At 41.6% G+C, this 27,923-nt stretch overlaps 1 protein-coding gene across 1 annotated transcript; it reads left to right on the forward strand.

The window, feature by feature from the left end:
• The first annotated feature begins 234 nt into the window (after positions 1 to 234).
• On the forward strand, positions 235 to 27,923 carry elp2 (elongator acetyltransferase complex subunit 2). The gene is made up of 22 exons (XM_079654210.1): positions 235 to 394; positions 538 to 616; positions 1,247 to 1,317; positions 1,392 to 1,536; positions 3,548 to 3,625; positions 4,096 to 4,160; positions 4,281 to 4,347; positions 6,659 to 6,805; positions 7,047 to 7,145; positions 8,376 to 8,476; positions 15,586 to 15,717; positions 16,109 to 16,258; positions 18,261 to 18,452; positions 18,790 to 18,859; positions 19,039 to 19,131; positions 21,088 to 21,145; positions 22,120 to 22,192; positions 22,781 to 22,973; positions 25,804 to 25,925; positions 26,256 to 26,398; positions 26,619 to 26,732; positions 27,321 to 27,923. Exons 1-22 carry the CDS (start codon positions 263 to 265, stop codon positions 27,514 to 27,516), a joined length of 2,520 nt encoding a protein of 839 aa, XP_079510336.1. The 5' UTR covers positions 235 to 262; the 3' UTR covers positions 27,517 to 27,923.

A 27,923-nucleotide genomic window follows, 5' to 3' on the forward strand; every position in this document is an offset into this window, starting at 1 on the left:
GTGGACATTCCTCAACAATGCACTCATGTTAAAACACTGTCATGAAAATCATGATTGTTTATCGACAGAATGTAAAAACGTGTTTATATAGTGTATTAGAAATAATGAAATAAATGCCTCAATTTGGTATGTGTCGAAGCTACTTTAAAACCCTATACAACATTGCTGTCAAAATAAAGTTCTTTAGATGTGGAACCTTTTTTTTGCACGTGTAGTTTAGCTACAACAACATTTTCAGCGACACCACAACTACACTTTCAAGATGGCGGCGCCCGTAATTGAAACATGCCACATAGCTTGTTGTGCAAACAGGACTCCAAATGTTGTTTCTTGGGGTCGTGGAGGGACTATTGCTTTTGGGACATGTACCTCGGTAGCTCTCTACGACCCACAGGTAGTACAATCCGTCTAATTTCTTCTGTCATGTTAGCTGTGGATGTTAGTGGACACTGCTAAAGATAACCGAGCATCCTGTTGTTGTAAATAAAAGTGTTTTTTGTTGCCTTAATAAATAAACGATTTGTTTTGTTACTGTAGGAGAGAAGAGTGGTGGCTGTGCTGAATGGACACACAGGGAGAGTGAACACAGTGCAGTGGATTCACAGAGAGGACTGTGGTGAGTGTCCTGCTGTCACTGATGGACCTGACAGGATCTGGTTTTGTCTTTAGCTCTTTATAACAGTTTTTCTTTTAAAAAGCTAATTTGACGGCCTGTCACTTATGAGCCCTAAAGTATACATTTTGTTCTAAATTATGTCGATACCCACAATTTGTTCTGAAACAAATGCAGCCTGTTATAGCTCATAAAAATGTCCCTGCAAAATACACCTAATACAGGACAGGAACAGAAAACAAGGAACATGGGAATATGTTAGAGGTAGAACATTATTTATTTTCTAAATATAATGTATTTAACAAATAGTTAATCAAATCAACTTAATGATATTACAGATAATACATGTCGTAGTACACCTTAATACAAGGTTTTTTTTATGAATATGAAAAGATGGAACTCCTCAGTGTATATAATTAACTTTAAAACGGCCCTGTTTCTTATTTAAATGTAAAACATAATCTTTCATAGTGGAACATTTTGTCAAAATAAGATTATTTATGATTTACCTTAATTGTAACTAAGTGGCATAGCACATAACATTGAAAAACTGTCCCAGTCCGAAGGTGCACAAAAGGCACTTTTACAAATATAATGTATCTTTAATATGCTGTGTTTTTATCATTTGGACAGCTCCAGAGAGTCATCTTGTCTCTGGAGGCTCAGATAATCGGCTCATTGTCTGGGAGGTTCAAAATGGGAAGGTAAACCATCTGTTTCATCAGACATTGTTTTTCCTTCTTTTTTTATCTTCTAATATGTGCTCTGTTGTCTCCAGTTCATCCAGTCTGTGGAGTGTAAGGGCCACACGGGTGCAGTGTGTGCTGTGGACGCCATCTATCTGGAGGATTCAAAGATCCTGGTGGCCTCCTCAGCATCCGACTCCACTGTCAGACTGTGGCTCTGTGATGGAGCCAAAGAAGGTAAGAAACACAAAATAATCTGGCTACAACTTTTTGGTTTCAGCCTGTGGAGATGTCGTGGTACAACACTTACCATAATAAGGTTGGAAATTGTTCGGAAGAATAGTGTTTTAAAGTAGTATTAATACTTAAAGGGGACCTATCATGCAAAATGCACTTTGTGATGTCTTTTATATATAAATATGTGTCCCCGGTGCGTCGGGGAACTCACGCAGCGTCAGATAATAAAATCCTCTCTCTTTTCCTCTGTTCCCAAATCTTTTAAAAACGGGTGTACAACGAGCGGATACAGATTTGCTGCCGATCTGACGTCAAATCGGCAGTGTACCCACAGAAAATTGCTATCAGAAACAATGCCTGACGTGTTTTGGGCGTAATCTCGTCTTTGTTTACATTAGCAAGCCTCGCTAACACTCAGAGTTAACCCGTACTGTAAAGCGCATGTGTTTTTAAAAAGCAGGAAATAAAAAAAAGAACTCACCTTGTGATAAACCTGCAAGAGAAAAAGCATTTGAGCTCCATACTGTTTCAGAAATAATCTTTGATGTGGTTTAGAACAGGATGGCGTTTTATCACAGCAGAATTTAACTTTATCTTAGAATTCTGATCAGGCATTAGCTCTGCCTCCTCGTTATTTTTTTTTTTTTCAAGCCAAAATCCGCGTTTCTCTAACAGGGCTTCAAAACAGGGGTTTGAGCAGTATGAGGCATGGCTACTATGGGTGAACTGTTTGGTATTTTAAGCAAAAAACTTCACAGACATGTTTTGTATAGGTATGGCCCTACAATATATTTTTCCAATATAGGATAATAGGTCCACTTTAATTTGGGTCCTTTTCATCATTTTGTGACCCTTTTCATAATTTTGTGACCCTTTTCAATATAAAGCAATGTCAACTGTAAAATAATAGGAATATTTATTGTCATTGGGAGGACTACAATTAAATTAGGAGCGCTACTCCTGATCAGTACAGTTAAAAGACACAGAACAAAAACAGTTAAACACAAGACAAAATCAAAACGACTTTAGCAAACAAACATCCTCCGTTGACAAACAGAATGGAAAATCCAATACATTTAAGTTAATCAAACAACATGATAGCTGGCCTCTTCTCTGCAGGGCTGCAGAATTGTTTAGTGTGCATCAAATCAATGACACTTTGTTTATATTTGACATGCATTCACATAGATAAGGTCAAAACAGCTGAAACAAATGTCAGTGAAAGAAATTGCCTTTGGACAGATATTAAATCTCTCATTCCAATTTGTTTATTTCCGTAAAAATGTAAGTTGACTGAGTCCAACCATTGTATTATTGTAATATGTTCTCACACGAATTATTAGTGGTATTCCCAGCTGTCCTCCATATCTCCCTTTTTTCTAAGCTGTCAACCATTACAGCTTCTCTTTATAAAAGTTTCTGTCCCCCCCCCGCCAGTGCGGATGAACACTGATGCTGCTTGACAGTCATGCACATTAAGCGTGTGTTTATGCAAACCAGGCGTAACCTTGGGGTGTATTCCCAGAGGAAAAGACGGTCCATGTTAAGTTGGATTGTGACAGCTTGAAAGACCCTCGGCCTCTACAGATTAGGATAGGCAGAAAAACATGCTTCTTTTAAACATTCCAGAAACCGTGAAAGGAGAATTTCCACATGCAATATAGCAAAGAATTGCCATATAGTTCTAAAATATATCCGGACTTATTTATATAAATATCTGTAAAATAATTTCTGTGAAAAGGCTATGTTATGCTGTTTTTTCTTTAGAAAGTGCGACAAAAAGGTGCATGAGTAATTGAAGTAGAATTTAATAGCTTCTCTAAAGCCTGTTGTAGTTATAAAAACGATCAGGGTTTAAACAGTGATCAACTTGTTTTGTGTCCTTGAATGTGAGGGAATTTGGCCTGGAAAGTCCTTGAACGTGATGTATAAGAACCCTTCTCTTAATTGCGTAGCAGTTTTACTCGGAGGGCATCACAAAGTTTAATTCATGTGCTTGTATGTTCCTCAGCTGAGTGCCTCCACACCTTATCGTTCGGCAACAGTTTTATGATGGATGTCTCTCTGGCACTGTTGCCAGGCAGCAGAGGTAAGCCTAAGCTGTTCCTGCATAGACATCCTTTCTGTTTTGCTTCAAACACACACACACACTTACACAGACATTTTTCCTCTCATGCCATCCATCTTAATTTGCACTACTGCTTTAGCGCCTGTAACCAAATGTCATTTTCTAAATTCTGCCTGTGTTTGAAGTGTCTCATATTATTCTGCCTTTCTGTTTCACGTGTTTTACATCTGTTAGAGGTTGTGCTTCCCCCTTCTCTTACTGTGTGTGTGTGTGTGTGTGTGTGTGTGTGTGTGTGTGTGTGTGTGTGTGTGTGTGTGTGTGTGTGTGTGTGTGTGTGTGTGTGTGTGTGTGTGTGTGTGTGTGTGTGTGTGTGTGTGTGTGTGTGTGTGTGTGTGTGTGTGTGTGTGTGTGTGTGTGTGTGTGTGTGTGTGTGTGTGTGTGTGTGTGTAACTTGACTGTGTGAAACCTGCCTTTCTTTTTTTTTTTTACAGTTCCCATACTGGCCTGTGGGGGTGATAACTCCCAGGTGGATCTGTATGTGGTGTCTAATGGAGAGGTGAGCTCAGACAGATACTCTGTTTAAGCGACATTGCATTTATTTTTTCCCTGACATGTTTATTTGTAATTACTTGAGTATGTGAGCAACATTTGACCTTTTTGAATTGCCCTACAACAGCTCCAGAAATCCATGTCTCTGCAAGGACACGAAGACTGGGTTCGTGGAGTGACCTGGGCATCTCTAGGTGAGCGCCACATACTTCTGACTCAATTTAAAGTCAGATAAACATACAATATGTACTGTAGGCAAGTGTCTGTGATTTGAAAACCTTTCTGTTAACCAGAAAGTCTGGTTTAAAATAAATTCAGAACAGAAAATATTCATATTGTTTAAATTCTCTTAGAGCCAAATCACATTTTCTTAAAAGCTTGTGCTCACGGGTCTCTATAATATTTGATTTATCTTAAGCAAGCTTGCAAAGGAATAAAACTGGCCTTTTAGAAGAGTGAGATAACACATGATTGGTTAAAAGCTGAAAGGTGGGAGGAGCTTTCCAGTAAGAGCCTTCCACTAATTTCAAGAGAAAGACAGACAAGTGCATTTCGACCTTCTTTAAGAAAAACAACTAGACACATATATCCTCTTTGGCTTAATGGAGCATTTAGAAAAACTAGACACAGCCTTTAAACTTTTTTTTAGGCCCGCATCACCAACTAGTTTGCTATTCACAGTATTGTGGTAGCACAATGCAATGCATGGATCCAATCCAAGCGCTGCTAATTCTGTAACCCTCTTCAAGGGCTCTTCATTACGGCTCTGTTCTGACTGTGTAAAAGCTATTCCATCTCCTTAACCAGGCCTCTCCACCAGTGTCTCCTTCCCACTCACAGTCTGTGACCCACTCCACGCTGCCAAGCTGCGAGCGGGCAAAGAGACAGAGAGAAGTTTGTTGATATGAAATATCCCCATAGGAATGACAAAACTCGCTCTCCACTGTGATAGTAGTTACATAAATCATTCTGTTTTTGAAGGGCTTGGCAGATGGCACATTGCAGCAGTAGTGGTGCAGTTTACCATAGCTGTTAAACACTGGCATTCAGAGCATGGTGCTATTTCTTGTTTTTCTGTTTCTATCTTTATCCATTCTTTCTAAATCACAATTCTCTTTCCATCAATCTGAGTACTAGAATAAAATAGGCTCTGGTATAAAAGCAGCTTTATTGTATTTAGTAATGTTTTACTTTTGCTACACAGTTTATTAAAGATGAAAATATTTGTTAGTTGCAGCCCTAATCATGTTGCCGCCTTCAACGCGCCTGGCAACAGTACTGTGTTACTAATTTTGATTATGATGCTCAATCAAGCATCTAATCTCACACTGACACACATACGGCTACACATGGTTTCAATCTAATTTTACAACATTTGAGGCTATTTGTTGTAATTTAGGGTGGGGTGAAAATGTTGCATTGCTTCTTCAAAAGGCTACAGTTGGGAGCTTTATCATGGCGCGGATAAAGTTTTTTTGAAAATCGAATGAAAAAAGAAAAACTCTAAAGTTTAAGTGAAAGTTTCAACTCGATTTGTTGGCAATGGGTCCTTTTTATATGGTCAAAAGTATAAAAAACTACTCAGACAGGCTGGAGAAAATGACTAATGCAGTCTGTTTTGGCAGAATTTCAGCCCAGTACCAAAATGTATCATCAATATCATTACTAAGTGATCGACAAACAACTATGGCCTTACTCCTAGCTCTCCCAGCATTTAGAAATTTAGAAGGCATTAGGTGGTGGCAACGGAGGAATTTATAATATGTCTGTTTATCTTGGCGGAGGCAGAACTGGGCCAGTGGCCATTGGACTAAACCTGAAGCGCATAATGTGACAGACGGGAGCACTCAGAGATAGTGGCTTGTGCTTTGTTTACCAGCTGTCTGTTTATATTTGTCTGGTACTCCTGCTGTCACGCTGGCCATGTCACTGTCAGCAGCGTTCTTCTAAAATGCCTCGATAACAGATCTAAAAAACAATTGAAGACAACAGGAGCCTCTATCGATGTGCTAGGTCAGGCTTTAATGCTCACTACAGACCGTAAAACTAAAGTTGGAGCCAGAGTCAGGAAAGTTGGTAGTTAGGCTCAGTTCTAAATGTTGCAACATCACTTCATTATTTATCATTTTATAAAAAAAAAATCAAAAAAAATCTTTCTCACCACACACACTCACAGGAGTTATTATCCCTTGAAACACTTCGTTTTTTAGCACCAAATAAGTGGAACAAATTAAAGTGATATTGAAATAAGACTAATGTTTTTCTTTGACATCTCTTTATTTATTTTCTTAATCCTGTAGTATATTCTTCCTACTTAATACTCTTTGTCATTTTGTCCTATATATAAACCATTTTTAAAGATGAATACTTGATAAAACACAGGGGTTTAAGTATTTCAAAGGCATCAGGATACATTCAGTGCTATAGGGAAGGGTATTTTAAGAGCTGATAGAAAATGTCTTTCAGTGGAACAAGGTTTTCATGTTCTCTCTTTGTCTCGTTCAGGTGGAGAGCTGCTATTAGCCAGCTGTTCCCAGGACTGCCTCATCAGAGTGTGGAGGCTGTGTGCCAAGTCTGGGACAGACGCCCACACAGAGGACGATCACACCATCATCAAAATGAAAGAGGACGTTTTTGAAGTGAGGGAGAAAGGTGAGCGGGCCACACAGGCTTGATTTATAAAAATGGAGCTAATTAACCAAATGAGTAGGCTCATTTGTTGATGATATAATTGCACACGGTGGTTACCGACTTCCATAAATAACAAGTTTGTGTGTAACAATTACTTATTTTATATTTCATGGAATGTTTTATGTAGTTGGCCACAAAAAAGCTTCTCTCCTGTTCATTGTTTAAAACCAATACCATGATCTGTCCTCTGTTCCCGCTCCAGATGTGTCTTCCTCGGTGTTTGCTGTGACTCTTGAGACAGTCCTGGCTGGACATGAGAACTGGGTCTATGGAGTCCACTGGCAGCCTCCTGTCTACAAAGGTACCTTGATGAACAACCAGGGAAGGGATCAGTCAATACTTACGAAGTTTCAGATAATTAGCAGTAGGTTCCTGCAGAAATCTCTTGGTGTTTGTGTCAAATTAAATCAAAGTCTCAGAGTTGGCCATATGGTACTTACCTCTAAACATTTCACTCACTTATTTGGTTTCACCAGCCTGTGAAAGTAAATGGATTTTCTTGCGTGCTACACGGGGAGATGTTGTTTCTCTCCCTCTGTCCTGCACTGCTGTTGTTTACAACAAGCAGCACAAGACGGTGACAATTTCAAAGAAAAAAAGACAAAAAAGGTGTTTGCTTAATTAGCTCTCAAGGGAAAAGCCTAATGGATGTGCTAAATATTCTCTTTAAACTCTGCTTGCTTAAAAGCTTATTACATAAGATCACTTCAGACAGCTTCTGTATACATCCCAGATACGCAAGTAAGGGAAATGACTTAATTATGAGGGCATATCCAGTCGCAATAATTTGCCTATTATTGACATTACATTTGTTTTCCATCTTAAAAAATAAAATGCTATCATCATTAAGCATAGATTATAATTGTTAAAATATGATACCATGCATCCTTATACAAATTGATCTCTACATAAAATTCATCTCTTGCATGCAGCCCCCAATGTGTTTGGAATACCAGTAAACAGAAGCAACTTTGCTTTTGAATGGTACATTTTGACCTGTTAGGAAGCACTTGATTTGTTGCATCAGAGCAGGCAGACATCCTTAACATGCTACCGACTTTATACATATAGAGACACAAACCATGATGAGGATTTCTGTACAACCTTAAAAATATGTCAGAGAATATCAAAAGCCACTCAAAGAGGCTAAGCCGACGCTTTAAGCCACTGAAGATCCGCTTTCTTTACAAAATTGACACACACTTTACTTGTCAGGTCAATAAATGTCTGGTACAAAGTTTGCAGTTCAACACAGAGTCCATTGTTTTTCTCGTAGTGTTGTCCATCACCATACAAAATTGACACCACAATAGGCAGCCATACTTTACCTCAGCGTGTGTGTGTGCTCAGGGGTGTGTGCTCAAATCTGTTTGGCCTTCCGGCTGAATCCCAATCCACAAACATTGTTTACTGCCTTTTATACCAGGTGCGTTCATTGGCTCCTACACCACTAGCCTAATAATTGACTGTTGTCTGGAGACCATCATTAACTGCAAGCTGCTCCTATAAGTGTCTATTTGTCTCCCCTGCAGTGGAGAGCTGCAACAGCCTCTCAGTCTGCTCTCTGCCTCCATGGACAAAACCATGATCATCTGGGCCCCTGAGGAGGGGTCTGGAGTCTGGGTGGAGCAGGTGAGTGTTGTCTTGAGCGCCTTCACACACACATACATGCTATCAATCACTCTCTGCAGGGAACACATGGTTTGCACACAGACCTACACACCAATCCCTTTCCTGCTAGTTTTCCTTTCAGCAGCTCTTGACATGATCCAAGCGTTTGAGCCCCCTGCAGTATCTCTCTCCTGCTGTCAGGGCCCCTGCGTCGGTCTCCACTCTCCCTGGCATTGAGGTGTCAGGAATAGAAGTGATAGACAGTGATGAAGAAGCGTTGAGCCTGACGCACCACTGTGAGTTTAGACAAGCCCAGGTTGTCCTCCCTCATCTTCCCCTCCATCACTCACTCACACGGACCCCTCTTTTACGGCCCATTCCCCAACATGTGTCCAATGGAAGACACACCATAGCCCCTGCGTGCAACCCCTTTTTCCATATTATTTTTCACCCCATGATCTGTTTTTAACGTTGACTCCCCATTCCAACGTCACTCATTTCACTTCTTTTTTTTTTTCCACCCCTTGCCTTCCCTTCTCTCCTCCTGTCTCGTCTCCCTCTCTCACATTCTCTCCCTCTCCTGCCTTCCTCTCGCTCCCCTCCACCTCGTCTCTCTGAGCTGCACACAGCTGCTGTTGTGCCGGAATGTGGCTAAATTTAACACAAGTGTGGATGGTGAAGAAAAACCTTTTTTCCCATCTGTCCCACAGTGGTTTGTTTTTTTTGACTACGACAAGTTCTCAGGTGAGTCAGGATTACCTAGAATACCTTTGAACATACCTGTCAGAGAGGCAGAAACATGAACCGGCTTGCAAAATTGTCACATATTTTCACGCATGCAGAATGTATCTCATTGTGCACACAGGCTCCAAATGAAATACATACATCCTTCCCATTGCACTGAAATTGGCTCACTTCACTATGGCAGGCACCTTGTGTGTGATCACACTCTAAAGTGATTTTCCACACTCGATCTGTTACATTTTGGTGCCTTTGATCTCATCATTTGCATCCATAGTGACGAATAACAAAGACCAAAGAAAAAAGCAACCAGAAAGGTCTTGATTCTCCTCTCAACAAAGGGACGATGATTAGAGCCTGAAGCCAGTGTCTCATAGTCCTCTCAGTCTTCTTCTTAGTATATCTAGACAAAGGTGGTCAGTGGAATGGAAACCAGCAGTGGGAATTTGAAATCATGTCTGCTGTGCCCAATCTCCATCCACTGCTCAGGCCTTTCTTCTTTAAGCCAAGAAAAAATAAAGTAACCCCTACCTGAAATAACCTTTTTGTTGAAAGTGACAGTGCTCCTCTTTTTCTGTTCCTCACACCTGATTTTTTTTCTTACTTGAACAATCAGGTTGCCTGCTTGCAAAGCCTGACCTCTGAAGCTTGAAAAGGCCTCACAAAGGCTTTTGTACGGGACGTCAACGTTATTGGCATAGCAGATTCCACAGTGCTACTGACCGGCCATGTGTGTCCTAATTAGCCGTTTTTTTTTAAACAAAGTAGTACCCCACTTCCTCACACTGATTAGAGTAATTGGTGAGATTTAATGGAGAGCAGGGATAGCAGTGGGGTGGCCGGGGCCCACCACTGCGTAAAGCACATCTCACTAACGAGACACACTGGTAATTAACATCTCAGACTGACCGCAGCGGGCCGCTACAGGGCCTGCAGGGACGTGTGTGTGTGTGTGTGTGTGTGTGTGTGTGTGTTGTGTGTGTGTGTGTGTGTGTGTGTGTGTGTGTGTGTGTGTGTGTGTGTGTGTGTGTGTGTGTGTGTGTGTGTGTGTGTGTGTGTGTGTGTGTGTGTGTGTGTGTGTGTGTGTGTGTGTGTGTGTGTGTGTGTGTGTGTGTGTGTGTGTGTGTGTGTGTGTGTGTGTGTGTGTTGTACAGTTCCAATTAATCGCTCAATAAAGCAAACTTCTGACCAAAACCCATTGGGAAGTTGGTGTGGTCAGAAGTTTGCTTTGTTGGATCTGTAACCACACCCAACAAGGAAATCACTTGCTCCAGGAGAGCATCTACACCATGAGGTCAGCAAAGATTTCAAGAGGGTTGCTTTTTGATGGTAACCCTTAGAAAATTAGATATAGGATAGATTTAATGTTTCGCTAAAATAGAGGAAAGAAAATCCATCCAACCTTCTGTTATTGATGGACTTTAACTATGAATGAAATACTTACATAGTCAAAAACACAGAGAATTATAACTTGACTGCACATCCGTCTTTTAGAGCATTGTTTTTACTTTAGCAGCCAGTAATGATTTAGTTCATTCTGACGGCTCTCATTAGTGTTGTAGACACTGTTACATTCAGTAATTGCTGAAAACAATTAGAGAAGTGGACATCACTCTCGTGCAGGGGTTCCCAAACTTTTTCAGCATGAGACCCAAAACAGAAATGTTGTGGTCCTAAGGGACCCAAGCTCAAAAAATATCATGATTTTCCATAATATCTACAGTTATAAACAAAGAATGCAACACACCATGAATTTAAAATGTAAATTAAAATATTTACTTAATTATAAAAGTGCATCGCAGCAATTAGGTTTCTCACCATAACAACCTTCCCTTTGAGCTTGCCCAGAAAAAATAAGGATCAAAGCAGAAAGACGAAACATGGGACGTGCAGTCAAGTATATACAGTATAAATCAAATTTCAATTATACAATTATCAAAAGTGCAATATTAAGTTTGTCGCTAGCTCAAAAACTATGTACACACCATTTTAAACTATTTTAAATGAACAAAGAACAAACATGTTGTAAACGGAAAGGGACAAAATACTAACTGAAGTGCAGTCAAGTGTATACAGTACATCACAGGTGAAACCAAATTTAAATTATCAGAAGTGCAACATTAAGTTTGTCACTAGATCAAAAACTATGTACACACATTTTTTAAACACTTTTAAATGAACAGACTTGTTTTAAAACACTCTGAGAGACAAAGAAACTCCAACACTCGGCAACTGATTAACTTTTTTTGTTGTTGTGGAGGCTGACTTGATAGGATGCCCTCAGTGCCCCTCTGTTCCCTTTGAATGCCTGAAAATAACAGAGAAGATATTATCATTAACAATGCTGGGTTATTGGGTGATTTTTAATACCAGCCGGCGTACGCTATATACCCAATGTGGACCTGGCAACCGCATTTATAGCACATTACATTACATGTTACTTGTTAGAAGCTTTTATCCAAAGCGACTACATACTCAATACTGTGGGGAATCCCCACAGAGGGATTTTGACAGGGTTGTTGCACAAAAGATCCAAGCGCGCACAGAAGAAATCTGAGAGCAGACATTTCACGAGCGCACAGAAACAGCCTGAGTGCAAGGAGAAGGTTTTAAGCTGGATCACAGGAAACCTGTAAGCAGAAATATATCTGAGTGCAAGCCTACAGTTTGAGCAGAAGCAGAGCAAATCTAAGCGCAAGCAGGCACTATTTGAGTGTGAGGACAGGGTTTGAGGGAAAGAAATACATATTCTGAACGTGAAATCAATAAAGTATGTTCTCAAATTTAAAGACCACGCTCTTGAATAAAGATAGGGAATAACCCCCATATGTATTCCTATGTGCATCACACTGCAGCAGTCACGTCCATGCGGCTGATACTTTCTCTCGCTTTCCTTCTCATACTGCCTGTCACTTTTCCTCTAATCTTCCTGTGGTTATTGTTTCTCTGTTTTTCTCCCGGCCGTTTTAAAAACATTTCAGGCTAGTAAAAGTTGAAACACCGCTCTGTGCCGCTGCAGAATGTAGTGGACTCGCGGGAGCGAGTAGAGGACACGCGAGAGCGCGCAGCTGGCGGTCCGCTCCGGGGCTCAGTCTGCATTTCATCCAACTTTGCATTAACGAAACAATTTCACAACAGATCCTGACAAACTCACAAAAACACAAAACAAATGATTAAAATGAGTGACTTACTTTTCCGCCGTCAAAACACTGCTTCTTGAAAGACTCTTTGCAGATGAAAAAATCCTTCGATTTGTCCCGATGCAGAGGATGTTTTGTTTGGAGATGCCGGTCTAATTTATTCATTTTCAAGCTTTCGTTACTGAGCACCTCTCCACATAAAACACACTGAGGCCCTTCCTCTCCATTTCTAACAGCTTTTGTGAAGCCAACGTTTAAAAACTCCTCTTTGTATCGTCTTTCTGCCATCATGTACGATCGGGATTAATCAACAGACAATAAACAGACAGCGCGAAACCTTTCGCGGGGGACGCGTCAGAGCTGATACAAATACAATCTTTTATTTTTAGTTTATTTGTATTTAGAAAATTAAATCATTCAATATACAATGCTATATTGCATAATTTCATTTTCAAAATAAAAAATAAAATACAAAAATTATAAAAAAAATTGTATTTGCAACGCAGCCATCAGCTCTGACGCTGTGTGTGTGTAGCAATGCATTTAACTGGCGACCCAATCAAAACGGGTCCGGTCGCGACCCTGAGTTTGGGAAAGGCTGCTCTAGTGGTCTGGAACCAGGCTATAGTAAGATGTATATCGAGCCAAACACAAGACATTTGATGCTTCCTGCATTCAAATGTGAGGATAATCTGATATAAACAGTTTAATTTAATTCTTATTTGCTGTCTTTAATTATGTTCTACATCTCATCAGGAGACATTTAAGTGAAGGAGAATACCTCTCAGTGTCAAGTTTGAAAACCTGTCTGTACGGATTTTCCCAGTTAAGTTCATTCTGCAGCCATCTCCCTGTTTCTCTCCTTCAAATATAATATACGCCTTGCCTTCTTTGTCTGTCCTTGTTCTTTTCCTCCCCCATACCTCCGCTGGCCAGCGATAAGACACATAGTGCATCCATATTGTTCCCCCTGTCGTAAACAAGACAGATGACGGCTTTTTGCCTCTGTGAGTTTTTGAATGATTTAACGGCAGACTCTTGTGTGCAGAATTTTAAAATCAATCTGCTTAATGTTGCATCTCGTTCTCTCTCAATCTCACCGTCTATGTTTCTACCTGCCTGCTTCTCTCTCTGAAAGGCTGCAGGATCATGCCATTCAATGTGAAGGCGTGTCTTTATCGCTGCCATTAGTTCCGCTGTGTTTGAGCCTGCAGACAAGCGTTATTTTGAAGGTCATTGATGACCAATGCAAGCTCCCTAAGAAGGCCGGATGATGGAGGACTCCACTTTGCTGCCACATACAGTAGACATAGCCAAGATATGTTTGTGTGTGTATCATCCATCCTGTTTGTTTAACATGTCATTGATGCACATGTGTTCTCGTGGGTTGCTCCTGCGATGACGGCTGCAAAGATAACACGCTAAGCTGTACAGATTTGAATCATTCAAGTGTGAATTTAGCACTTCTCAAATGTCCTCACAGCCAATGTCCATATCATTTAAGGCACAAGCTAATTAAAGATGGAGAAGATATAATGTAACCGTATCTGGATACAGACTCCAGTGGTGCTGAGGGAGCAGTGGAGCGCTCTCTGGGGTTGTTTCTGCTGCTATCGATTTGGATAGATCTCCCCTCTGGGCCCCGTTTACCTCCAAGGCCTCAGGGCCCGATAAAGCTTTTAATTGTTTGAATTCCTCCGTGAGAAGTTGGCCAGGTCAATAGAATTCTCTTAAAGTCCTTGGGAACATCGTTTTTCTTCGACTGGTTAAGGGTGATAGAATAAACTCACGATAGCAACTAGACAGGAATAAAGTTATGTGAACATAAATGTCTCAGCGTACAATGCACACGTCTAGACTTCCTCTCGTGTCCTTTTATCTTTCAGGGATGAAGCTCATTTCGTCCCACACAAGCCACTTGCAGTTGAAAATATTGACGGCTAATGGTTAGAACATCTCTCCGTTGCCTATACAAGAATGACTGTGGATTCATTTCCACATTGTTTCAAGTTATTTTTGTATAGTGCCATAATCCTGCATTGAATCGTGCGGGTTAAGCAAGCAACGCGATGAGGTATTAATATTGCTTTCCTCATTTCAGTATGTGATTTCTGTTCAGTAAAGAAATACATGTGAATGAAAGCTTGAGTTTATACAGAATAAAATTACCTTTTTTTATTTGTAGAACTCATTTGAAGCTTTTTATTTTGGCATTATGGCTCAATGTTTTTCATTTCTAGTTGTAAGTGCCTCTTCAGTGTAATGCCTTTTTGTTCTTTTCCTTTTTGCGCCCTGTTTTGGAAAAACACACTTTTAAGGAACTTAAAGTGAGTTACAGTGACCTCCACCGTTTTTTAAAAAGTGCTTTTTCTTTTTGTCAGTGTAATTGCTAACTGCACTTAAACCAAAACGCGCTTCATGCCCCAGCTAATGATTTGAATCCACAAAGATTCATTACAGAACTGAGTCTAGACAGTCGGTCAGAATCCTTTAGAAGTGATTATTATGTCTAGCATCTTTCGGAGGCAGTGATTATGAGTTTGTAATATGGATTGTTTTTCAGTGGCAGCTCAGCCCATGGGGTGCTCCGTGTCCGCGGACCCTTCACTGTCTGTGTGATCTGTCCTACGAGCGTGACGCAGGGGTCACAAGCTCTCGCCCAAATCCAATTTATGTAAATCCTTCAGGCGTCGCCATATTTCATCATTATTTGTTCAGTGTGATATGCTGCTCTGAAATTGCTTTCATTCTGTATTAGACTAATGTATTTTCTAAGAAAAAGCAACACAGTTTATTGAGCTCTAATCAGTCCCATTATGCGTCATTTGACTTGTCAGCTTAATTTCAGTCTTCTTCTTCCATTGTGGGAGCTGCTAGTTCATATGTCTTGTAGGGAGACTCTTTCCCCTCACTCCTCTTATTTTCTATACATCTAAACCTTTATATTTACACAAAACCCAGGTGTTTGACAGAACAACTACGCTATATACTGTGTCTGAATCTCATATAGGATGAAAGGAGAAAAATGTCCGAAATAGCCTGATTATTTCCGCAGCTTTTTCTCCGTATGTGGCAGTTCATGCACCTCAATGTCTTTTATCTTTATCTGTGGCGAGTCAGTGACCCGAACCAGAAGGCAAATGTTTCTCCCCCACCTGATGTCACATACACGTGTTTCTAAAAAGACATCCGAGTTGAATCTCTGGTCTGTAATGATCATCCCTACACCATGTGTTTCTTTCACACCAGGTGCGTGTTGGGGAGGTTGGTGGCAACACTCTGGGTTTCTACGGCTGCCAGATGAGTCCAGATGGCTCCATGATCGCTGCTCATGCTTTTCATGGAGCGCTACATCTCTGGTGCAAAGACCAAGATCAAGAGGTATGTCTCTTTTACTCTTCTTAACCTTTCAAATGTATAACGCCAGTATTTCTGTTATTTGAGACTATCCTTGTTATTATAATGTGTTTGATATAATATTCATTGTTAGAGCATTGCTTCACTGAGACCTTATATTCACAACATAAGGTTCAGAGATAACTGCATTTCAATTACGCCCGATCAAAATGTCAGTTTAAAGTTCAGCACATACCTGAAGGTGTTAATAAAGTTTCAAATAGAGATTGTCTTTTCAGTCAGAAACACATTCATTATTATCACCCTCTCTCCCGTAGTGTCATTCTAATGATGGAAATGATGCGTATGTTAAAGGAAATTGACAAAAGAAATAATTTGGAATGTGTTAACTGACCAATGCAATGCTGTCTGACAGGGACAATGGAGGCCTGGGGTTGTGATATCGGGCCACTTTAATGCGGTCCAGGACCTGAGCTGGGACCCTGAGGGGGAGTTCATCCTCAGCGTGGGCTCGGACCAGACCACCAGACTCTTCACCCCATGGAGGAAACAAGATGATAAACAGGTACACATATGCTGTAAATGAAAAAAGAGACAGAGCTGAATTAAACAGTATTTTTAAATGTTTTAGCGCAACATTAGGATTTTGAGTTAAATAACCAGATGGTAAGTGTACTAATATTTTATCACATTGATGCAAATACATCTAAAAGGACCATAAGGCAGTCCTGTGTCGTGATGCAACATTACCCACAGTCCTAATGCACCTAAAGATATTAAAGAGAGTCTCACTCTGGTATAAACAGCCCAGCTCAATCTCACAGGATGAATACTATTTTATACTTCACCTTATAAGGTGTTATAAGGTTATAAGGATTGTTAATCTAACGCACGCATCACAGTTCATTTTCATAAAAAAAAATAAACATTAAAACAATTGGAGTAAACACTGCTACTGGTGATTTTCCTCTTTATAAAATGAAGTTGTAGTTCTGACGAACAGCCATTCCACATTTCTGTATTCACCATGAGACGATATAAAGACAGGTTTCACACACCTGGCCTCAACATGTCCACCTAAGGATTCAGGCCTCTCTATTTTTTCCTCTCTTCTGTGAGCAATAGTTACTTAGTATGCTGCTCTCAGGGTTTCCCACACATAGACTATACTTGGGCGGGCCGCCCAGGTATATTAACGGTCGCCCAGGTATATATATATATTTTTTAATAATTTTTTTTTTTCATCTGCGATTGATTAACTTGTGGACAATGATCCCTCGCTCTACGCCTCCTGTACCCAGTCCCGGACTGCCCATCGGGAGGACCGGGGGGTTTCCCGATGGCCTGAGCTGTTAAGTGGCCTGCCTCACACAGGGTGACTGGCTGTCTACATGATGTGGCCTGCCGACATGGCCACTGTCATACAGATCATAAATCAAAGCCCTTTGATTTATGTAAACACATATTTCCATTTGAGAGGGTAGTGATTAGTAAAATATGCATAAATAAATAAAAAGTTAACTAGGTGAAAAAAGGTAAGATACACTTTTAAAACTTGTTGAGAGCTAAAACTAGTCTTTGCTGCTGCCTCAAAGAGGAGCAGGGGGAGAGGAGAGAGACAGGAGAGGCTGGTTCAGGAGCCCAGACACACTCACAACTATAAATGAACCAAAAACAAATAAATAAACAAGTTTCAGTGTTTCATATTGATATGGTATGTTATTGGTTATGGCCATGATTTTATGATTATTGAAATGTATACAGTTCTGTTTCATATAGGTGTTCCCATAGATCTAGTCTCTTTATTTCCCCCTCAAAATGCTCTCAAAATTTTAAAAACAAATCTTAACGGGGGAGCATGCCCCCGGACCCCCCTAGAGGATTTGAGGTCCACCCCCACTTAAAATCACATGGATAGGTTCCTAAATACATTTACAATTTTTTTAAATAGTAACCCATGTCCCCTGCCTGTACCTGTTCGCTCTGCCATCGTGTGAAGGGTCTGCTAACAAGCGACCAACAGAAAGGTTAATGTTAATGCTAATATGTTTTCTACTTGCTGAAGTTTGCTAAAATATGTTTAGGCTCCTATCCCTGATTGAATTTTGGTAGGTTATGACTTAATAATACGAGTAGCTTGGAAGTGATTTATTTAAAAAAAAAGGAATCAAGGCTTTAGACATGGGGATTGATTGATCGCATGAATAGTTCCTCAGAATCCGCCCACTTCTTAATTCCCCTTAAATGTATCCAGATGAAATGTAGAAACATGACGGTGTTTCCAATCTTTATTACATTATGGAAGAATCCAGTTTAGGAAATCCTCTCTATTGCGTTTAGTTTGCAACATAAGCTGAAAATAATTGTTTTCATTTGAACTGTTACTGGATAATCAATTCCATTTTTAACTTGGTTGCAAACGCCTGGATTTAGGGCCCAGAAATCCTGTTTCCACAACATCAGGCATAAAATGAAATGCTGGCACAACCCCATGCAGCGTGTTGCGATCCCCGTGTCCAGATTTGTTATACTTTCCTATATATTCTCATGCCTTATTCACCCTGCAGGCAACATGGCATGAAATCTCCCGGCCGCAGATCCATGGATACGACATGCAGTGTCTGGCCATGGTGGGAAGGTTTCAGTTTGTGTCGGGAGCCGATGAGAAGGTCCTGCGAGTGTTTCAAGCACCTCGAAACTTTGTGGAAAACTTTGCTAACATCTCTGGGACGTCAAAAGAGAAGCTGTTGACATCTAGTGTGAGTGTTGAATGAAATTACCATCATTATATATTCAAGTTATCTTCACTCGCGTAGAAATAGTCAAGAACTGTGTTTGCCCTCTCTCCAAAGATCAGTTCTCTCTCTTTTCACTTTGATTATTTATTGTCTTCTGTTCTTTGCGAATGTAGTAATGTGTTATTTATTATTTGCATGTACAGCACTTTGGTCTCGACCAAAAATCGTTTTAAAATGTGCTTTATAAATAAAACCTGATTTGATTTGATTAACAACTGTAAAATGTGCTGAGTGGATCTCCCACCCCTACATGGTTATTGATGTGCTTGTCTCTCTGTCCGTTCATTCATCTTGTCAGGACGCTGCCAACCTTCCAGAAGGAGCCAGCACACCTGCCTTGGGTCTGTCCAACAAGGCCGTATTTCAGGGTAAGAACTTGCTTACTTTTGCCCCTTTTTTTGTATCCTAAAGTTGTATCTGAGCTCCAAACGGTAGTTCTGGGTCTTATTTCAATCAAATGTTGTTTGTATTTTTTTTTAGCTCATATGATGTAGTGTAATATATAAATGTTACAACTTATTTACAGATGTGTCATATTGTTCTACAGGTGACCTTGCCCACAAAAGCAACGAAGGGGAGTTCAACAGTGTATCTGATCAATACCAGTCTGAGTCTTACTTCAACCCGCTCATCATGACAGGTACTGCAAAAACAACACTCTCAAACAAGTGTTTTTCCAGCATAGCAAGGTCATTTCTGAGATTTCGCAGCAAACCCTCATTTAATTTAAACATCCTTGATTAATAGTTTTCGAGGCGAAATGCATCCCTGTCTCCTCCACAGTCCGATAGCCTGATTCATATTCTGCATCGCTCTCCGCTCAGCAGCCTCAATCAGCTCACAATACAAGATTTCCAGCCAGCCTGTCGCTAGATGTTCTTATAAGAGACAATTATGAGCGGCCAGACGGACAGTTAGTCATTGGGGCTCTCGCCATGCTATACTCCCACAATGCCTGAGGTCTGCTGGAGGCCGATGGTATTACAGCAGGTGTCCGTAAGCGTGAGTAGAAGTAAAAAAAAGAATATAAAAAAAACCTAAAATGAAACGTAATTTATTTGTTTATTCAACACATGGCAGTTATTTTAAAACAGAACATGTACACTTAACAAAACATGTACACTTCTTATTTAAACTGCCCCTTCTTAAAAAAAAATGTCAAAAAAAATCAAAGAACCATAAAAAAGTCAAATAAAAGCAATGTTTTTTCAGTCACAGTTGCTTACAAATACTGAAACATAAAACCAGAACACAATCAAAAGTCACCTTCATACTGTCTAATAACGCTTTCCTTATACATTTTCTTAAACATTAAAATGTTCTTACAGCCCTTTAAATCATTCGGCAAAGGTATCCACTTCTTTACGCCAACTTCAGAGACACACATCTGCTTTAAAGTTGTACGCGCAAACTGATGCTTGAAACTCCATTTTCTCCTAAAATAAGATCATTTTGAACGGGAAGAACATTGAATTCATATGTATCAAGGACACAGAGGTACATGGAGGAAGGAGAGTACAAGAAACAAATGCAAGATGGATAAACTAGTGGATGTAAGTAGCAGATGGGAAATGGATTGTCAAATACAGAAAACGTAGTGCTTTAAAACCCCTGGGCTAGAGGGTGTCAAGTGCTGTCATCAGTATGATTGAAGCCACTCATAATCTGCAATGCTAATTAGAAAGCAGGCTTATGTGATTGCAAAGTTTAAGTATCGATGACCCCGGGCTATGAAGGGAGCAACCAAGTGCGGAGGCTGTTGTTAACAATGCATTTCCCCTCGTTTGATTGGCTTCCGCAGGCAAGGAGACAGATTAATAATTAGGCAATTTGGGAAGGCGATGACCAACAAGAAAAACACAACGAGTGTAGCTCTCGGTTATATGCAGCACAGAGACGTGTGCAGAGAGGATTGGCACCGGCTAGATTTGGTCCACCTCAAAGCCAACAGCCGTTAAGATCTCCGATAAAGCTGCTGCTGTTTCTAAATCTTTTTTGGCAAAAGGCGTCGCAGGGCTGAAGATTTCATGCTAGCTAAACGCTAAAAGAGTCTGTGTATAAATGTGAGGGAACATTGTCTTCATGCTATTAATCGTGTTCTAGGTGCTCCATAGTCTTTAGTTCACTCTGTCTCGTTTGTCTTCTCTTTTTTCTTCTTCTTTGATTTGTAAGCCTGTCACATACACACATTCAGGATCCTATCTGTCGCACTTTTGGTTAATAGAACAGGGATTTAGAAAAGGGAAATTATAATAGCTACTTTGGTGTAATCCTCATTTTATAAATTGGAAACTGCTTGTATTTGAATTTTAAAAAGGCACAGTTTTCAGGGCCTGCCAAATGATAGTTATGTAAGGGTTTGGAGTTGAGTTAAGTGTGTGTGTGTGTGTGTGTGTGTGTGTGTGTGTGTGTGTGTGTGTGTGTGTGTGTGTGTGTGTGTGTGTGTGTGTGTGTGTGTGTGTGTGTGTGTGTGTGTGTGTGTGTGTGTGTGTGTGTGTGTGTGTGTGTGTGTGTGTGTGTGTGTGTGTGTGTGTGTGTGTGTGTGTGTGTGTGTGTGTGTGTGTGTGTGTGTGTGTGTGTGTGTGTGTGTGTATAGAGCCCCCACCCGAGGATCATCTTCTCCAGAACACACTGTGGCCTGAGGTCCAGAAACTGTGAGTATCCACATGTCTCTCTGCTAGCAGCAGCTTGGTAACCTGCTGGAACAAACAATATCCTGAGACGTAAAACAACCTCGACTACAGATTTACTTTATATATACTTCCCTTTTCTAGAAAACATGGTGTTTTTTATATCACTCTTAATGAAGCAGAATTTCCAGATGAAATTGTGTTTATCTAGTTTTGCCCAAAGGGTTTATTCTCACTGAAAATGATGGAGTTCACAAAGCCCTGGTTCTCTCCTTCCTTGTATCAGCCAATCAGAATCCAGCTTCCTGCCATCCCATGAGCCTCTTCTCTAGGCTGAATATATTGCCTCCATTTGTGGCCGAGGCTAAATCTATTTCCCTGTCAATTCGCTTTAAACATAACATATGGCGCGGGGGTTTATTCGAGGTGTGGGCATTGTGCCTTTTTCTTTTACCTCCATTTGGCTTCAGCCCCCTGAATCATTTAGTGCCTAATAGAAACATTCAAATGAGTAAGGGGCTGAATTATTTTTGTGGCATAAATAATACACTCAGCGTTGGGGCTAAATTGCTGCAACGCTCCGTAGATGGGGAGGAACTTCCAGGCTGTGATTTCCCTTTGTTGACATTTGGAAACAAGCAGGTGATAGTCGGCAAGCTAAAAGTAATGATGCTGCCGGTGATTACCCGCAGCTTCATCGTTGTTCATCTCTGTCAGCAGGAAGGGACCAGTCATTGCAGATCAGTGTTTTAATTTCACACTCTGTCTGCTTATTTACCTGTCAGCGAGCGGCGATGGCTCAAACCTAGACGCTTGTCGGGGTGACGCTTTGGAATAACAGGAAACTTAATTTGCTGTCACACTCGCTGCGCTGTCTTTGTTGTTTTCGTCCTCCCTTCATTCGCCTGTCTTTCACATCCCATCTGTCCTTCACATATTTAGAACGGCTGTTATCCTGCATCCTGTTGGTGATTAATGTCTCTATGATTGTCCTCCAGATACGGCCACGGATTTGAGATGTTCTGCCTGGCCTCAGACAGCAGCAGAGCGCTGGTGGCATCTGCATGCAAGGTCAGTGTGATCGAGGCGAGGCCAGAGAGCACGTACTCAGTAACAGGCCTTAGATCAAAGAGGAGGGGCATCATGACATATTGACTCTGCATGCTCATATCCACACTACCACTGAGCGGGGTTAGGCCGCTCTCAGTCAGGTATTGATGGTACCAACATGTCCTGACCTTGAAGCAGACAAACACAGAGCTATTTAGCCATCACAGATATGTTTTTTTGTGGCATTCAATATCTCTCTTTCTTCCTCTGTTATCCACTTTCTCCTCCTGCATTCCTCCTCTTTCCATCTGTCCTTCTCGCTTTCCTTTTCACCTCTTTGCTTTATTCCTTTCCCACCTCTGAATTACATTTCCTTTATATTCCTTGCTGTGGCAATCCTCCATTCCTCAACCCACCTCCTACACCTTGTTTATTTCCCAACAGGCATGCAAGCTCATTTTGTACATTTTTTTTAAATAGAAGTTGTTTAAAGGAGGAAGTCAAAAGCAAGAAGAAAGACAGAGAAGATAGGATAAAGTCAAAAACGAACAAAAGTCAAGCTGCTTTTTAAAAGTAATGCGTTTTTTATGATCTAAATCCTCTCTCCAGGCGTCCAAAGCGGAGCATGCGGGCGTTCTGCTGTGGAGCACGGCGACATGGCGCCAGCTGCAGACGCTGCCCTGCCACACCCTCACCGTCACCCAGATGGCCTTCTCCCCGGATGCTCAACTCCTATTGGCTGTTTCCCGTGATCGCACCTGGTCTTTATGGAGACAGAACCCGCCCACAGCTGAGAGTCCAGGTGAGAAACAGGAAGGAGTTGTGGACAATAAGAGGATCTATCATGAGGGGTTGTTATGTTGCAGTGCAGCTAAGCATGAGGTAGCATTTCAGCATGGCCAATACATTTCGCTTAATTAAAAATGTGTTTGAGTGAATCTCAAAACAAAGAGACAATATTGGAGCTTGAATGGCAAACAACACCAGCACGCCTAAAACAAATTAATTAAAATAAGGTAAACCCACTGAGCAGATTTGTTCCAAATTCTACATCAAGCTGGCCTGATTAGAAGGACTCCCCTAATTAATCCTGAGAAGAGCCAAACCAGTGATGCGCTGACTGAAACCGGTCCAAAAAAAGGAAGATTAATAATTAAAAACACATTTTCTCTTCATATTTATGTAAATTAACCAAAACATCAGCAACTTCCCTTCATGACACGCTTACAGTAAACTCTTTATTGCACGTTATACTTGGATAGTATGTGCAGAGATATTTGTAATGTGCGACGCTAACTACACAGAATACAACAGATGCCTTCCTGTAAACTTTTTGGACCTCATCATTGCTAGAGGGCTCCACAGAAAGCTCATTTGCAGGAGCTCATCAAATCTGTGTTTGCAAACCTATCATGTCGGAGCAAGAAGAAGAAAGTCACTGTCGATGCTGTGAATACATTTCTAGATCTAAGCAACCTGTATTTTTGAAGAAATACAATCACAGTGGTGGTGTAGTGGCTTGTTTTCTGTAGCCTCATTTTGAAAGGTTGTCACTTTTTTTGTCCGTTTGCTTGACCTTTGACTTTTTTCAGACTTAACTCAGTTGTGGTGACATTAATGGCTAGCGGTACAGATCTGTTTCTGGAAGGTCACTGCTGTCAGTGTCCACATGGACTGAGCAATTAAATTAAACCAATGAGAGAGACAAATAGATCTAGAGCCAATCTTTAAATACTACTGTGGAGCTAGACCTCTTTTATTATAGCCTACCCTTTGTATTTGATTCTTACTTTTAAAAGGACCTTCTTCTCATTTTGTATGTTGGAACCAACAACAACCTCATACTCACTTCACGCAATGTAAATGATGTATGAAATGTCTTTTATAATCAGATTTCTTTGATCTACCTACTCTCCCAGCCTGAGAATGTTTTATCTGCTAAAGTTCGGTTCTCTTTTTGTTTCAGTTTCGGACATTTTCTAATATGGTATAATATTCTTAGGATATTTTATAGTTGGATGTTTATTAGAAATGTCACAAATGAAAGAACCCTTTTTTTTCAGCTTGCATTTCTTTAATCATTTGATCACTTGAAAACAACAATTAAATGTTACTCTTACACTTTGCTCGAAGTAGGAGTTCTCTTATTCGAGCACTTAAATGTCATTCTTAGAGATTTGATCAATTAGGTCCAGTTTGATCAATAAGACACGGTTTCTTTGTCTGTTCTGATTACGGTTAAAAACCTCCCAAACACTGATTTGTTCTTCTGATGTCCTGAGTCGCTGAAGAAAGAATGGGATCTGTTCGTCCCCACGTTCAGTTCACCTCCTGCAGGGCCAGTGTTGTAAACAAGAGCGTGTTCCTGGAGAGTTTGTTTATGTGAGAGAATCTCTGCGCCTCGACTCCGACAGATAACCCGATCCTGCTTCCAAGGTGAGCAGAACAGGACATTTAAGCCCCGAGGATTACCTCCCTGCTAACCGTCTCACAGCTCTTTTGGCAGGAGGGTCCTAACGGGGGCAGGCAGGCAGAGGAGAGGCAGCCCTGAACTCCGTCTGCCTCTACAGGGGTCCGCTCAGAGGCAGGGAGGCTGTTTGTTAGACAGGGAGGGGGGGGGGGGGGCACGTCTGTTCGGGTTGGCTGCTGAATCACTCAAGATGATTGTCACCCACAGGCTCACAGTCCAGACCAGGGAAGGTTAAATGAAGTCAGAGCTGATCAAACAAACCGCCTGCCTCCATTCTCACCTCTTCTGTGTCTCTTCTTTTCATCTGACCACGTCCCTTCCTCTTCCTCGGGGGTCACACACCCAGACGTCTAAATTATGTAGACCCCGCTACCTTCCTCTCCTCCCTCTCCTTTTTTTTTGTGACGCATTGTATCGAATATGTCTCCTTTTTAATGTGCTGCTCTCTAATCTTCTGGGATATATTTGTATTGTTGTTACTCCTACCTTGTCGGTCGCTGGTCTTCATCTCTGCGCACTGAACAGCCCATCAACCCCCCCCCCCCCCCCCCCCCCCCGGTCCTCAGATGAGAGTGATAATGAGAGGAGCTGTAACACCTGTGTGTCCCAAACACCACACCTACAAACGGAGCGTTTTGCAGAGAGTGTTGTGAGCACAGAGACACGACACGGTGGTTAACTCTGACTTTGTGGGGACCCTGTGGTTTTGCGGCTCGGTGTGTGTGTGTGTATGAGAGCGAGTGGAGAGAGAGCACTGCTGCAGACAAGCAGACAGGCGGCTGCCACCAGCATACAAACAAGCTCCCTGGGGAAAACTAATCTGGGGTCTGAAATGACTTAGGCCGGGGAAATAAACAGCAGCAGGTCGTAAACCAAAAGTGAGTGAAATGGAGGGCTGCAACGAGGTTCCCTGTCTTATTTGGTTGTTTATTTGTCGCCAGGGAGAGCCTTTGTTGCTACACAACAGTTGGTAGGGATCAGACATGCTGATGTCATGCTACAATGATCACGACACAACCTTTTTACTGCCCGCTCATCTGTCATCAAGAGGAAGAGTCGGAGAAGCGTGATTAAAGCTCTGCTGTGTTGGGGCTGATTCAAGCTTTTTGTGACTTCCTTCTTTCTCTAATCCCTGTACTGGTTTGTGTTTGTTTCCATGCAGAGCCCCGGTTCTCACTACATGCACACACAGAGAAAGACACAGCCGTACACAGCCGCATCATCTGGTCATGTGACTGGAGCCCAGACAGCAAATACTTTGTGACATCCAGTCGGGACAAGAAGGTCAGGCTTTGCTTTTATGATGATATGGCGGCACATTGAAGTGGTGATGCAATGATTGCATTTTTTGTATAGAGCAACTATTACATTTTAAATGCTCATAAAAGATTTGTGTGTGTGTGTGTGTGTGTGTGTGTGTGTGTGTGTGTGTGTGTGTGTGTGTGTGTGTGTGTGTGTGTGTGTGTGTGTGTGTGTGTGTGTGTGTGTGTGTGTGTGTGTGTGTGTGTGTGTGTGTGTGTGTGTGTGTGTGTGTGTGTGTGTGTGTGTGTGTGTGTGTGTGTGTGTGTGTGTGTGTGTGTGTGTGTGTGTGTGTGTGTGTGTGTGTGTGTCCAGGTGATAGTGTGGGGGCCGTGCGGGTCAGAGGACTCTGGAGACCCTCCTCTGTCTCCTGAGATCAAACCCTGTTCCTCCATCTTGGATGTGGGAGATTCTGCTACTGCTGTGGCTTTCTGCCCCACACTCTGCTCTGATAACAGGTACACACACACATACACGACACACACAACAATTATATTTCTTTATCTTTTTAATATGGCAAACTTGTAATTGTATTGTTGTCTGTTTCATAGCACCTTAGAACATTTGTAAAACGTTTGGCTGAACCTCTGAAAAAAGGAATAACAACAATTTTGAAGTGATTGTTATAATTTGTTAAATTTATAAAGCTGACTTTGTGTGTTTTGGTTTCTTCCTCAGCTTCCTGCTTGCTGTGGGGCTGGAGAGCGGCAGGATCTTGCTGTACAGGTGGAGCCCTGACCTGGGGTCTGCTGGAGGAAACGACTGGAAACACTGTGGAGGAACAGACATCTCGTATCCTCACACACACACACACACACACACACACACACACACACACACACACACACACACACACACACACACACACACACACACACACACACACACACACACACACACACACACACACACATTGCCTCTGAAGTTGAAACTTTGAAAGGCCTTCAATGGTCATGGGCAGCAGATGTAAATGACAATGTGTCGGTAACAAAACTGTGGCTTCAGTTTGATGGCTGAGTGTATTATGGAGAAAAAATGCAGCACGATGCTAAATGTAATTGGCTGCGTTCCTTTGAGCTGGGCAGCAGTTAGGGGGTGAGGCATCGACAGGTGGTCGTGTGTATTTCTGTGTGTCCAACATGTGAGAGTGAGTCATCATCTGTACCGCTCAGGAAGCAAATTAAAGAGGTATTTTGGTTGTTTTTAAGTATCAGAAGGCTGCTCTATACCCAATTTTTGTTGCTCACATTGTGTTACATATCTTGGAATTGTTTCGGAGACATTGGAAATGGTGCTATACTAAAGTACAGCAGGTAGTATTAGTAGTAGTATTTGTCTGGATCTTTTCCTGTTTTTCCTTCATTTCACAAACTTTCCCAGACAAAGCCATGCGCTGACGGTGAAGAGGCTCCGCTGGAGGCCCCGGGCCGGGCAAGCAGGGCGAGAGAACGAGGAGGACGGAGCGAGTGAGGGAGAGAGGGAAGAAGAGGAGGAGGAGAGCTCCTGGGTCCAGCTTGCCAGCGCCAGCGCCGACCACTCTGTCAAGATCTTCAACATCAACAAACGGGCTCTTTAGCACCACCAACAGTGACACTATTATGTCCCTCACATGCAGACAGATACTTGGACCGAGGGCCACAGGCCACAGCTGCTTGCTGGCAAGCCTCTCACTCTCTGTGACAGCCAGTTAAGTCATGGGTCAGTCGCAGGACCAACCAACCCCCCCCGCCCCCCCACCAGTCTGTCTGCACACAGCTGAGCAGATCTGATGGGTGGAAGCAAGACGGCAAAAACACCATGACCCCAGGTGGTCTTTCACTTCATACTCTTTCAGATTCAGAGAGGACCACGCTGCTGGATCTCCACCCAGATCACATATTTATTCAAGCTAACATTATACAGGGACTCTTTTCAGTTACAAATCACAAAGGTGTACTATGATTTGGTTTCATGACAAATTAATTAAATGTTTTTTATTTCTAA

The sequence above is a fragment of the Notothenia rossii genome (assembly GCF_949606895.1).
Source record: "Notothenia rossii genome assembly, chromosome: 10".
NCBI classification, from domain to species: domain Eukaryota; kingdom Metazoa; phylum Chordata; class Actinopteri; order Perciformes; family Nototheniidae; genus Notothenia; species Notothenia rossii.